This window comes from Primulina tabacum, chromosome 13 (assembly GCF_025594145.1).
Source record: "Primulina tabacum isolate GXHZ01 chromosome 13, ASM2559414v2, whole genome shotgun sequence".
Taxonomy (NCBI): domain Eukaryota; kingdom Viridiplantae; phylum Streptophyta; class Magnoliopsida; order Lamiales; family Gesneriaceae; genus Primulina; species Primulina tabacum.
In genome coordinates, this window is record NC_134562.1 from 32,826,286 (window position 1) to 32,840,924 (window position 14,639).

Genomic DNA, 14,639 nt, shown 5'->3' on the forward strand with positions numbered 1-14,639 from the left:
AATTGGTTAATATTCAATCATCTTGTTTTATTATTTACCGTCACACACATAGTTAACAAAATTTTTAAATTGAAATTACGATATTTTTCCATATGGCATGAGATTTAATAACATAATTTTTTTTACAATTATAAAATATGAAAGATGTAAACATATTCTACAAAATTAAATATGCATTAAGAGTTAAATATTTGAAGAAAGTAGTTTTTGAAGTAAGAATTTTTTTTATCAATATGAGTGGGTCTCTTGTGAGACGGTCTCACGAATCTTTATCTGTGACACATGTCAACCCTACCGATATTCACAATAAAAAAGTAATACTCTTAGCATAAAAAGTAATATTTTTCATAGATGACCCGAATAAGAGATTTGTCTTACAAAATACGATCCGTGAGATCGCCTCACACAAGTTTTTGCCTATCAATATTGGTTACTATTCAACCATCTTGCTTTATTAATAAGATATATATATATATATATATATATATATATATATATATATATATATTGTGTGTATAGTACATGCAATGAAAAGTTGTGGCAGCGACTTGGTCCTCGAGAAATACCACAATACCTAATAGCATCTCGTGAGAAAATACTCTTTCGAAGTATTGTAGATAGTAAAATAAACTTGTAACTTTATTAGCGGAAATGAATCGAACAAAATACTAATAAATTACAATAGAATTTTATAAGACCAAACTAAAACATAAAATTTAAAAAGACAACGATTTATTATAAATATTTCACACAACCGCTGCTAGATCATTCACCAATATTTCCTTCTTTATCCAATTCATGGATAACCGCATCTAGAAATGACTATAGATAAAGAAAATAGAGAGATTAAGTCTTTAAGGACTTAGCGAAAATCAATTAATAATATATATTATGTTAAATTTAATAGAATGATATAATAGACAATACGATTAGCATCGGTTATATGAGTGCACAAAAAAAATACGGTTAGCAAGGAATAATGAGCCAAGTGAACTAATATATCCGGACCAAAGTCACGTTATTCAATGGACATAATCTCTAGACCAAAGTCTGTAGTCCAATGCTCTGTTTCGATCAATCGTTTTTAACATTCGATGATTAACCAAAAGCTCATTTAGTGAAAGTTTGATAAGAATCACACTTGTTGTGATGATATTATAATGAGAAATTTTCATTGAAGCATTACATTGTTACGTAATAACAATAATGAGTAAATTAAGTAGAATATATTTTTTTAAATACGATGTGATCAAGATGATAGATTTGATCGGTAAGAAGGACATCAGCGTGATTGAGGATTTATTATGATAGAATAAGTGACTGTGGAACTGATCATCAACGAGATTAAGAGATACAATGAATATGCACAAGCACAAGAAATCAATAAAACATGACGAATATCATTTAAAAATATATCATATCATAATTTACAGGCCAAATGTCAAGATTATAGAAAGAACGGTAAAAAAAACATCACCTTAGTGACTTACTATAGATGAGTGTGAGAATCTAAAGTTCAAGCCAATCCTATTGACCAAGGTGATTATCGTCAGTATAGTATAACATTTTCTAATTCAAGTATCATATTATATCTGAAAATAGTAGTATTAACATTTAAAAATTTACAGTAAATGAAATACTAATGTGAAATTCACGAAACTTGCACAGTAGCCTAGAATAATATAGAACATGATTCGAAAAATAGAAATTTTATTTTCCACCAATGCATGTAGTCGCCGGTTATGGCGGCACGTGGCCGGCGTCCGACCAATACGCGCGGCCCAAAATTTTCCAGCATATGGGACAAAATGATTTACTACAATTCGTGTATTATGAGTTTTCTTAAATTCGCAGCTGAAACATGCCAGAAACGAAAAAACTAGTAAAACTCACACCCCTATTTTGACTATCGGAAAAAACTATTTTCGAGGTCGATTCCGGGAAACCAAAGACATAAGTGAGAAGTACGACATATAATGAACAACTTTCATGCTCAGACTAAGGTATAATAAGGTAAGCAGAGGTACGAAAAATGGGAGTGAAAACAGTACCTGAAAAATAAGTTTTTCGGCACTATTTCCTTTCCGGGCAATGGTGGTTTCTGAATTTTAACGAAAAATTGGCTTCTGGTTTTTCAACACTTCCTTTTTTGATAACTTTCTGGGTAAGTAGAAAGTGTTCTGGAATTTTTCTTGGAATTTTAGAGGAGTTTGAGATATATAAATGATTTTTTCCTTTTTTTTCAACTATTTTAAAGCTACATCCTCTTACCATTGTTACCCTATTTTAGACCATCCCTTAAAACTCGAAAATTATGCTAAGAAACTGTTGAAATTCTTCAGGTGAAAGACTTCATTTTATAGGCAAGAACCAAGCATTTCCTCCAATCCATGTTGGACAACTTTCGATCACCGGTTGGACAAGAAAATAGGTGGTGTGTTGGTTAAACTAGCATAATGATGATATAGTTATGTGAGATCGTCCCTACTTAGTGAATAATAATACGAGTTTCTCATAGCTAATAACTTAGCCCTACTTATAACATGATCTCAGGTAGTGTTGATTGCTTTATACATTAACTGCTAAAGGTTAATGTATAAATACGAATATATCAAACTAAAACAAGTAACCTAGAATATAAACTCTCAACACACTAACAACAAAGATCGAAGAAAAATAAAAATTTGAAAAAAGAGAAAATAAAATTGATAGTAGTAGCAGCAGTAGTGTAGATTTGGCGTTGTTGGTGAGCTTCAATTGCCCTCGAGAAATGCTAGCTGACACAGCCTAATTGGAGGGCCATTCTTTCTGGATGTCAAATGTGTAGTTGATCTCCAAATAGCATTTGTTGTCGTCATCAACGAACTGAATCAATACATGATAAGGAATAAACCATCCAAACAAACCACCCTCCCTCAATAAGTTGTTCCTTTTTTGTTGGTGTGGAAATTCTTTCTCAATAATAATGATGATAAAAATTTCAAAAGAATACCTTAGTTCTTGCTGTATAAGACCCTCTGGCAAAGATTCCGGCCGGAGTCGTCTCTTCTGGCATTTCATGGGTATAGGGCTCCGACTGAGGACTAAAGGTCCCCATCATCTCTTTCGAGCCGTGAACTGTGCATACCATTTAGCTTTTGATTAAATTAACACATTTGTACTTTGAGTTGCAATATTAATTGTCTTTACTAGGAGATTAACATTCTAAAGTTACGACCGGCTATAGTATTTAGTAAAGCGCTAAACAATTGTATTAAATAGGTAATATATAATGGTAGATTAAAATAGAGCTCTAGCTAGCTATGGAACCTTTGATTCCAGTCTTCCACACGGTATTAGTGTACTTCAAGCCACAGACGATATCATTGCTGACTTTGATGGAAAATCTGAGGTGGTAACGACTTCCTTCTTTCAGTGTAAACCACAATCCTTTAGGGTTTCCATTCGTCGGTATCGAAAGCACAATATCAGGTCTACCCGCTGACACGATTGTGAGGCTCAAAATCTTTACATCTGGTTCTTCATTCTCTACAAATCCGCGATTTAAAATAAGTTTTATACGTGATATTCATGTATATCAGGCAATCAAATCGTGCACATGCAAAAGAACAGACATATACCGCACCTTAAATGGAGACAATATGTTTGAAAATCTAAGTTATATAATGTTAGAACATCTTAAATTACAAGTGAATCGTACTCCATTATTCACTTCAAATTTTGTGGGACAAAGCCAATCTGACAAGAAACTAGAGCCAACTTTATAACATAAACTTGCTAGGAAAATTGTCCAAATACCTTGAACAGCAACAGCATCCAAACCCCCTAGAAGTTGTTCTTTCCACCTTCTCAAGCTCTCATCATCCTAGATTTTCAACAAGCTATAAAACTTGCAAAACCGAAAGCGAAACCGTGAAACGAAGAGATAGTATAGAATCAACCTTATCTTTCTCAAGGTGCTCTTTGATACTCCACTTGGGGCCTAACTGAAGGGACAATTCTTCATCTTCCTCGGTTGCATAGCAAGAAGCTTCACTAGCCTGCCTGCTAATCATCCCCGATTCGGAATCGGAGGCCGTATCCAGATCATGCCCTGCATTACTATTTCTCTCTGTCTCGCTCTCTGAATGATGATTCACATTCATTTCTCCTTTGTTTCCTTGAGATCCCATCTCCCCAAAAAACAAATTCGAAATTGAGCTGCTAAGAATTCAGGGTTCTCATATCACCACACTTGCATGCGTTGTGATGAATTATTTTAGTTGCATGAGTGATGAAAAATGGTGGTAAGGGAGAAAGGGAGGTGGAACATTAATCCCGATGGAACAAGTTTTCAATTAATATGTGGTGATCCGATTAAATGTGCACGAAACAAATTTTTTTTTTTTGGGTGAAAATGGATTAATACTGGTTTTAGAGAGAAATCCGAGGCAGTGATTGATTAATGCTGAATTTCGAGAGAGATCGAAGGCAAGAATGGCGGAACTTCTACTAGTTTTTGAGAGATTTTAGTTCTTTGAATGGAAGTAGATCTTTTTCCAAATTATTACACCAAGAAACAAGATTTTTTTATTTCGATTTATTGGAAAACGACTTTTTTTTAATAATAAACAAACAAAATATTTATATTAAGGGAAGATAATTTTTTTAAAAAAATTCTGTTTTAAATGAATATTACAAATATTTTGTAATTAAAAATGACGTGTGATTTTATTTCTGTTTGTGTTAATTTTTAATTAATACTATTGATTAATAAGACTTGCAGTAATTAAGAATATTACAAATATTATATTAGTAAATACTGAAACAAGAATAATTTAAAAACTTGATTGAATGAACATTAAAAAAAAAACAATGATATCAACAAATAAATATTCGTAAATAGTGTGTAGATTTATAATTATTAGATTATTAATGTAAATTTTTTTATGAGATATATAAGTTATTACAATAATAAATAATAATTTTAAAACAAAAAATGGCTATGAAATAAATAGAAAGTGAAAATAGTATATATATTTTTATATCAAATTGAATAATATTAGAGTCGTATGAGAAAAAAAAAACAATTTACAATATTCTAGTCGGAAGATGAACAAAATTAAATGCCAAAATGTAACACTGAAATAAAAATGTCTAAACAATTTTCAAAATTAACCACAGAATATTTGACTGAGCGAGGTCAGCATGCGGACTGATTGCTTCGAGGCCCCCCGAATATTGGTCTCATGTAAGTATCATCAAATCTCCGCCAGAATGAATGAATGGTGTAAACAGGCCTTTCCATGAGCATGGACAAACTTTCTTTTGCTCGGAGAAGATTCGAGCTCGTGGATTCTCGGATCGAAAGCAGAGGAAGCATCATATCCTCCTTGTTTATACTTGGTTCCCGATCAATGTTGGCACTTGTTGGAGTGTTGGAATGCGGAACAAGATAACTTACAAGTGGCCTTGTTAAAAAGCCAAAGACCTGCATTCCAGAAGGAAAACAAAAAAAAAGTTCAGAGAAATGATAGATGGTAACACTTAAAATTCAAGAATCTCGACTCACAATTGTGCTAAAGAGCACAATGATAATTGTTGTGGTCACCAATGTGGCATGGATGGGATCCAACGTCACGCCCATCTGGGTAAACTGCATTTTCGACGTATATGAGCCATTTTCAAGTGAATAACACCACCATGCAAGCAAGAGAAATGGGACTTCCCTTAAACAGATTTACCTGTTTGAAGGCCAGAGCAATAGAGACTGCTCCTCTCATCAGACCAGCCCACCAAATTATTATCTAAGTTGAAGGACGGGAGAGTTAGCAAGTACAGTTTAAAGAGAAGTGGAAAATTACATTCCTTCCAAGAACAAATTTCACAAAAGAAAGTTGTTCCAAAAAAAACTAATCTATATAGGAAGTTCTAATTTTGCCACGACAATTCCCTCCCCAATGCTCGAGCTATTTGTGACAGAAAACATCACTACGCTCAACTCGGTTAGATCTGTTGTGCGTGGCAATTTTCAACAAACGGAGTGTGGTAATAGGCAATTCAAGGAAATGATAAAAAGCAATTTACCCCAGGAAGGATCTATACGAAGGCAATTCAAATGTGCTAACCTGGTGCTTAAATGTTAAAGATGATGATCTTGTAGGAGATCGGTTCAGACAATTTGATAGGGCGCCGAGAGGAAACACAAAAGCAGCACGTCCAAGCAATATTAGAAGCATGACGCTACTATAAATACCAATCGAGTTCCCAACACTGTAAAGAATATAGTAGAAATAAACATTTCAGTTCATTTCACAAAAAAGGATAGTTAAATCAAGTACAAAAGGAGAAGGTGTTTACTGAAAACGGGGACTCTTTAAAATGATTTTTTAAAACAAAGAATAGCAGCAGTTATTTTTGAATATGATAGTTAATATATATACTTCATTTTTAAAATAAAAACCCAAGCAAAAACAACTAAAAGATGCCATTCACCATTTCAAAATTTATTGAAGCATAAGAAAGTAGTCGATATTACATGTAAAATGGGTTTTCTCAATAAAAGGGCAACAGATGTACTATCAGGTCACTCGGTGAGCAAACCAGTTGAGCACCCAGAATGACCGGATCACGATCTCTACTCTCTTGCTTAGTCTAATCTGATGTTTGTAACTGTTTTATGTGGCCACAAAGGATAATAGAATTCTAACATTAATCACATCAAGCTCTGAAAAATGGGATTCCTCTTTTCATAACAGTTATACCTCAATTTGCTCATTTTCCACTTCTCAATATCCAGGGCATCGGTTCCCACATATAGAAATATGAATGCTTCTGCAATAAAGGACATCATTCCAAAAACATGCCTGCAAACGAGAGTGAAATATGAAGACCAAGATATTGATTGCCAAGTGAATCTATCGTTACAATTTTAGCTATGGCAAATTTATGCTTACTTGGTGGTGATCCTTGAACTGTCAGTCACATTATGCCACGCATAATGTGACATGAAAATTCCGGAGAAGAAGACAGTTAAGATGCCACTTAGACTAAACAGCTGTGAGGGAAAAAAAATCCAAGAATCACATGCCTCCTCAATGGTATCATAACCTAGTAAAATAATGCCAGCCCGAACATCGAGAAATAGGGGGAAAAAGACCAAGAATGTGAATGTGAATGTGAAAGTTTCCTTGACCCAATTAATTGTAGAAACTAAAAAATCTTGTTGAACCGGAGTTATTAACAGAGTACAGGGGGCACGCATTGGCTTAAGACACAGCATGGCTCAGTCCTTGCACCTAGACAGGCACAACTCTTGTATGAAGAGTGCATCTTGACCATGAAACACAAACCTAATGAATATTAGTTTTATTATGATTCAATAGCTTGTAAAGTATAAGTTGGATGAAAAGTAACGAATTTTTTTATATGCATTCAAATTTATGTATTTGATGCCTCAATGAGCCTCATTTCTGCAAGACTCGTCACTTACGCCCTGCGCCTTGATATGTCTTGCGCCTCTAATAACCTTGGGTTCAAGCACCGGAAGATGGAAAGAGGGAAAATCCATAATTACCATTTGACGGGACACAAGTGAAAGGGTTAGTTGGAGATGAACAAATGTGAAAGTTCAAGATCATTTCAAACCCAAAATCCTAAAGAAATTAGATGTTTGATGAAAGCCTCTACTCTACTGCACCGTCAATATAGTTTTTGCCTACTGTAGATACAAAGAGACGAAAATAAATACGACATATATAAGTAAAAGGAGAAACTATGTACATTTATTTACCTCCGCCAACATGTACGAAAGATATGCCATTAGAACCATCAGAGAAATTTCTCGAATGGTCGAATGCCTGCGGACAAAAATAAATACCAAATCCATAAACATTGCTCAATCAAAAGCATTTATCAAACTCCACTTTGTATATCAAAGCTTCTTACCCAATGCAATCTAGTTGTATCATGCTAGACCAAAAGAAATAGATTAAAGCATTTTACCTGCCAAAGTACAAGCCCTTGAGAACAATTGCAGTCAAAAGCCCAGCCTGAAAGCATAGGGAAAAAACTGAGCTTGTGCATTATCTAGCAAGAATTAAAATGCTGAGCAAGGTACCAATATAAAATGATTCCCTGACTTGAAAGCAGTATTCATTCCTGGCCCAGGATATAATAGAACACAAATTATTTTCTTTTCTTTCACATCTTTTTCATTAAAATGAAAGGCTGGTATCCAAAGTGTGACCACTCTTAAGTTCCCACCGATACACATATCTGATCTCAGTCAAGTCACTCTTTTTTAATGCACAAAACATAAGCATTCTTAGTTTTCAGTCTCGCAATAAAATTTTGTGCAAGTGTCAATGTGTCATTCACTGGTAAAAATTAGAAAGGGGCACCACATTCAAGGAGCTATGAAATTAGATGGAGGATGCAACTAAGTATAGTATGGAAAAAGTGTGAAGAAATTTGAAATTTTCTCGTTAGCTGCAGACTTCACCTGATTGCCCCAATTAGGTCCATCCCTAGACATTCAGATGCGAAACGGGCGCAAATTTGGAAGGAGTGAACAGAGCAAGGAACTTTAAAACAAAGCTACGCAGTTTCATTAAGTCCCGAATAATTAAAAATTCTAAAACTCACAGCAACTCCTAGCGCAGTGCTTGTTGAGAACAAATACAGGAAGTCCACAAGAACTTGGACTACCGTCCATCTGTCAATTCTACTGATATCAAGCTTTTGAATCGCGTTGAATAGAACAACTGAAGTGGCATCATTTACCACCCCTTCTCCAAAAACTAGGCTGTACAACAAGGGAGTCTCCTCTTGATGAAGAACCTGAAACAGGATGCCACATACCATCTCTAGAACTTAATCAAGAAATCTGGTTATTTTTTTGGGAATGTTTACTAACCTGCAGCGTGCATACGGTGTCCGTCGAAGAAAAAATTGTTCCAATTGCTAGTTTTAAAACCAGTTAGATATCATGTTAGTTGAAACATGACAAGCTAAGAGAAGATCATTTAATCACAGTAATCGGGACCAACCAAGATAGTCGCGTGGTTTCAAGCCGACCAAATCGAACTTCGGAAATAGGAGATAGCTGCCTACATCAATGACACGCAAAAAAGCTCTTGAATTCTACAAAAAACCAAAACCAAAGGATATAGATGGACTGACACGAGAAATTACCAGCTGTGATGATAAAAGATGATATGAAAACTCCAACTACTCCGAACAACATTATGGTAAAGAAGTTGTGGAAGAACTGTTTCTTCTTGACCTGAAATCTGTAAGAAAAATTTCAATGACAGCACAAGATCAACAAAAGCTATTAAACTACCAAAAAATACACCGGTAATGGGAAGATCAAACATCCTCACCCAGCATTGAATATTATTGGTGGAAGGAGATAGATGAAGAAAAGTTCCTCATCAAATATCAGTATATGCGAACTCTTCCCCTTGCTTATGAACAGAATTATTGTCCCCGTTACACAACCCTTGTCAAAAAACACACGTACATTATCATAAACAGATAAAATAATAATAATAATAATAATGAAACATGAAGGATAAAGATCGAAAACCCCATAATTCAGAACAAACACCAATATGCTAGTAACAAATGCATTCAAAATCAGAAGAAAAAGAAAGAAACTTTGAGGCATTACGATTATAAGGGCGGTGATGGATTCATTAACCCAACGATTTTCTTCGAGCAAATGTCCGACCACTAAACAGAAACAGAGAACCGCGACGAACACTGTTAAGGGTACCACCTGTTGGTGGGTTCCTGAAAAATTTTCCCACAAAGCCTCCATTAATTCATCCGGAGTTTCTCATCAAATTGCATCAGTAATAGAGAGAGAGCACGAACACTGATCTGATTCGTTTTTGATAATTTAGGATGTGAACAAAAAATATATATATATATTTTAAGAGGAAGACAGCTTTGAAGTTGAGCATTTGACATATGGAACTCTGTTGGATTTTTTTAAGGCGTGTCACCTCTCCCTGCTGCATTGCTGTATGGAATTTTCTACTACCTTTTTTTTGTTCGTTTTATTATCAAAATAAAATTTGTCATTGTTTATTTTTTAAAATAAAATAGCAATTATTAATATAATTGAGCAATGATACCCTGCACACTCTTTTCCTACACACCTGTGGGTGCCTGTCTACGTGGCACGCCCACAACCACACAAATTTTTTTGTTTTGATTTTTTTTAAAAAAAGGATGACCAACATGTATTGAAAGATCCATTAATACAAGCATGAAAAATAAAAATATTAAAAGTAAGAAATACGTCCGTAATTTTCTAATCTAATCTAAGTAAAAAATATATATATTGATTTTTTTATGCATGACCGAAACATAGAATGCCACAACTCAATAATTAAAGCATCTAATACTTAAGATTTCAGAACATTTTTTGTTAAAAATAAAACTTTAAATAACGTTAAATATATATTAAAAAAAAAACCTCAAATGTCGTCATCAGCAATTAAAAAAAATAATCTCTTTTGACAATTCAATGACAACATAAATCTTTAATTTAAAAGCACTAATCACATCGATGAAATTCATTTACTTAATTTGAAAATGCGGACAGTAAAATGATTCGGATATGTGATCTTCTACACTAGACCATCTTTTCTTGACATTTAGAACCACTTCATTCTTCTTTATCTGTATCGGTAAAATATAATGAGCCTACGAGTTCAACACGTAATTTTCATTGGTCTTTCCTCATACGTTAGATTCAGGGTCAATTGAAGTGACTCACAATTCAGTACATGCGACGGGTTATATGCGTGTTTTTCATAACGTAGAGACATGAAAAACGTTGTGCACTACTGTCAGGTACTGTGGTAATTCCTATTTGTACGCCAACGTCCTATTATTTCCAAAATCTCAAGTTTCCAACAAACCTCAGACTCAATTTCCCTCTCCTTCTGAACCTCATTATACCCTTCACCTGCGTTACCTTAAGGAACATGTTGTTCCCAACCGCAAATTCTAATTCTCGATGGCACTATCTGCGTAACTTTTATGTCAACTTTGTACGATCTTTATTCTGTACCAAATTCTATCAACTACCTTCGTTGTCTGTCTAACAATTTTTGGACCCATAATTGCATGCTCACCCACATCATCATAATGGATTGGTGATATTCATTTTCTCTCATAAAAAACTTCACAGAGGGTCATCTCAATAGAAGTCTGATAATCATTATTGTAAGTGAACAATACGAGTGGCAGTGTTGAATCTCAACTCCTTGGGAAATATATCGCACGGCCTCGTAATAGATCATCAAGGGTCTGAATTACTCTCTTAAATTGCGCGTTCGTTTGGGGTAGAAAGTTGTGTTAAAAGCCAACTTCCCATTGCCTAGTGAAAACTCTTCCAAAATGCTGATGTAAACCGGGGATCCTTGTCCGACACAATGAAAACTGAATACCATGCATTTTGACTATCTCACTTATATAAATCCCAACATACTTATTCACATTGTACGACGTCTTCACTTGCAAGAAATGAGCCGACTTGTTGAGACAGTCGATTATCACCCAAATTGAATTAAGCTCATGTAAAATCCTCAGTAATCCAACCATAAAATCCATGGTGACGTTCTTCCATTTTCACGTAGATATGTGGAGTGGTCTTAACAATCCAGCTGGACTCTAATATTCTTCATTAAAATTTCTCGTATGAAAAAACAAAAACGTGAAACGATCGTGGGGCTTGGCTCGAGACTAATGCACCAGACTTAGCCAGCATGCACAACACCTACGCACGTAGGATCGTGGGCTGCTCGGTCCATGCCAGCCTCCCAGCTGGGCTTCGCACTATGCCTCTCTCTTTCTGCTCCTCGCTCGGCCTTCCTGCACGACACTGAACACACGAACCCATACTCACCACACACACCTTTATTCTAACTCACACACACACACTGTGGGGACCCGGACGCTAATCATTTTCTTAATCGTCATTGGGATAATAGGATCAATTTAATTAATCTGGGTCTAATTTTTTTTTATACAAATGCGGAACGTAATGGAATTCATCTAATATACATATCAGTATATAAAAGTACGAATCTAGTACAATATACATTTATCGAAAACTAAGGTTCAACACTAAACATCAAGTGTCCAAAACACTATCAACATCAAAGTCCGAAGTCTCCACTCTAATCACGATATCTCCTCTTCATCTTCTCGACCCTGATCCTGCCCCACATGTTGCCATGAACACATACAAACACGACAACAGCCGGATAACTCCGGTGAGAATATAATCCCAATATAAGCAATGTAAGCATGCAATCATATCCAACATATAAAAGTATGAAACAGATATCAATAACATTTAATATAATCTGGAAACATGAATCGATATAAAACTGTAACTCAACTAGTGACTCGTCATCTCCGACTCAACTCACCTCTAATCTAGGGATCCCGGTTCCTGGACATTGATACATATATCGAATCTCAGCGATATGAGTCGATCCACCCCTAAGCAATATCGATATAATTCAATAATCCAGTGTCTTGGCATATCCGTCACAGACTTGGCATATCCTGCCAAAGCTATCCTATGACATGTCCAATGGGCCAATAACAACTCAGTCACAATCTGGCCCTTCTGTCAATGACTCTCGCTCAATAGCTATCAGCTATTCTCTATTTTCTATAATTCAATAGATTAATCATATCAATGTCAAACAATTGCAAATATCAATGCAATAAATAAAAGTATGTGGTTTTAGGGAAACTAGAGTCCAATCTGACTCAAGTTAATCTCCCGGTTAACATTGACTTATACCTTTTTTTTTCCGGTTTTGAAGCTACGATCTCGAGTCCGAATCTTCTACACCAATTCTGAACATGCACAATTCGAACAACACCATATCAATCAAACCATTCAAAGTAAGATTTGGTTTGATCACAACTCAATCTATATCAATTCCGGCGGCATAATGGCGCAAATTCGATATACCCGGTAACTCAAACATCAAAAATCTCATACCAACAACTAAAAACATCACAATATCAACCACAACATAATAACATCTGCACCTACTAGGTTCGAACAACATGCTGAATTTTCCAAACCAATTTATACGATATTCGTTCTTCGATCCGATTACGGTTCTATACTCTCTATATACTCAAGAACACATATCAACAATTAAATCACAAATCCTCCAACATCTAAATTTCGAAACATGCTGGAATTGGATGAAAATTACCTCCCCTTGAAGCTCTTAAGGTAAGGATCAAGAATCTATACTTGGATTAATAAGTTGATGGTTGGATGTTGCAAAATGAAGGTTTGAAGATAAGAAAACCATTAAGGAAGCTAGCCATGGATACTCTCGGTTTTTCCCATGCCAATTCTGAATTTTGAAGTGAGCAATGACATGTTCAAGGGATGACCAAGACAAATGTCCCACTCAATTTTCATATTTGCACTTTAGTCCCTCAACTTTTCACTATTTGCAATTCGGCCCCCGCTCAATCTTTTAATTCAATTTCAATCCTAATTAATTACAAAAACCGTGGAATCTAATTCATCATTCTAAAATTCGTAAATTAAATAATCTCGGATTAAAGTGATATAATCTCGGGCCTTACACACACACATATATGCTCTTTAAATCAAAGTTTTCAAGATCTTGTAATATCCAACAATAAACCTGAAATTTTTTACATAAAACATAAATTATCAAAACCTAATAAAATTTCATCTATACATCAAAAAAAAAAAAAAATTTATACTTGCCTTAGATTTTCACATAAATGGTTTGGAGATAATTTCGACGATAGAAAGACACCACGAACAAGATCAAAATCTTACAAAATAAAGCGGATTTTCGACCCTTTGGAGTACAAATCCTATCCGTTTCTCGATATTTTTTATGCTTAAAATTTTAAAAAGTATTTTTAAATAAAAATTGGTTAAACACTTGAACACGTCACTAGGGTCTCTTGTTTAAGAGTGGGTCTCATGTGAGACCGTCTCACGGATCTTAATCTATGAGACGGGTCAACTCTATCCATATTCACAATAAAAAATAATACTCTTAGCATAAAAAGTAATACTTTTTCATGGATGATCCAAATAAGATATCCGTCTCACAAATACGACCCGTGAAACCGTCTCACACAAGTTTTTGCCCTTGCTTTATCAATACCTACCAAACCACATACAAGATCATTTGAATGCATAAAATTTTTGATCTATTTAGTAATTTTAACAATTTTTAGTTTTGTTATGATTAAAACTAAAATATACTTATCCGATATTTTTATAAATTAAAATAAGGGTATATTTTCATAAATTCTAAATAAGGAATAGAAATTTACTAAAAATATTTTTAACATAATTTTTTATTTATAAAAAATAGGTGTATTGTCCGCTTATTTAAAAGAAAAGCATCTATCTTCTTATAGATCTATATTTATAGCGTCTAAAATCATAATTAACCACTTAGAACACACAAAATTTATTTTAAATTATTTATTTAGGTAAATGAATATAATAATTGAATTGTTTATTTTTTAGTTTGACTTTCAACACTTTAAATATTAATTAAAATGTCATTTTTAAAACTTTCTTAGCAATTAAAAAAATTAACTACTTT

The 14,639-nt window shown here is 34.3% G+C and overlaps 2 protein-coding genes across 2 annotated transcripts; both read right to left on the reverse strand.

Moving 5' to 3' along the window:
- Positions 1-2,687: 2,687 nt before the first annotated feature.
- On the reverse strand, positions 2,688-4,364 carry LOC142522686 (rho GDP-dissociation inhibitor 1-like). Its single transcript, XM_075626220.1, has 5 exons — positions 3,942-4,364; positions 3,799-3,865; positions 3,310-3,528; positions 2,993-3,117; positions 2,688-2,865 (listed from the first exon to the last, which is right to left on the reverse strand). Exons 1-5 carry the CDS (start codon positions 4,170-4,172, stop codon positions 2,788-2,790), a joined length of 720 nt encoding a protein of 239 aa, XP_075482335.1. The 5' UTR covers positions 4,173-4,364; the 3' UTR covers positions 2,688-2,787.
- A 671-nt stretch (positions 4,365-5,035) lies between these two features.
- On the reverse strand, positions 5,036-9,920 carry LOC142523265 (sodium/hydrogen exchanger 4). Its single transcript, XM_075626999.1, has 14 exons — positions 9,656-9,920; positions 9,366-9,484; positions 9,175-9,272; positions 9,030-9,089; positions 8,897-8,943; positions 8,626-8,820; positions 7,984-8,030; positions 7,772-7,838; positions 6,936-7,036; positions 6,744-6,845; positions 6,108-6,252; positions 5,724-5,786; positions 5,552-5,635; positions 5,036-5,470 (listed from the first exon to the last, which is right to left on the reverse strand). Exons 1-14 carry the CDS (start codon positions 9,803-9,805, stop codon positions 5,183-5,185), a joined length of 1,566 nt encoding a protein of 521 aa, XP_075483114.1. The 5' UTR covers positions 9,806-9,920; the 3' UTR covers positions 5,036-5,182.
- Positions 9,921-14,639: the final 4,719 nt, after the last annotated feature.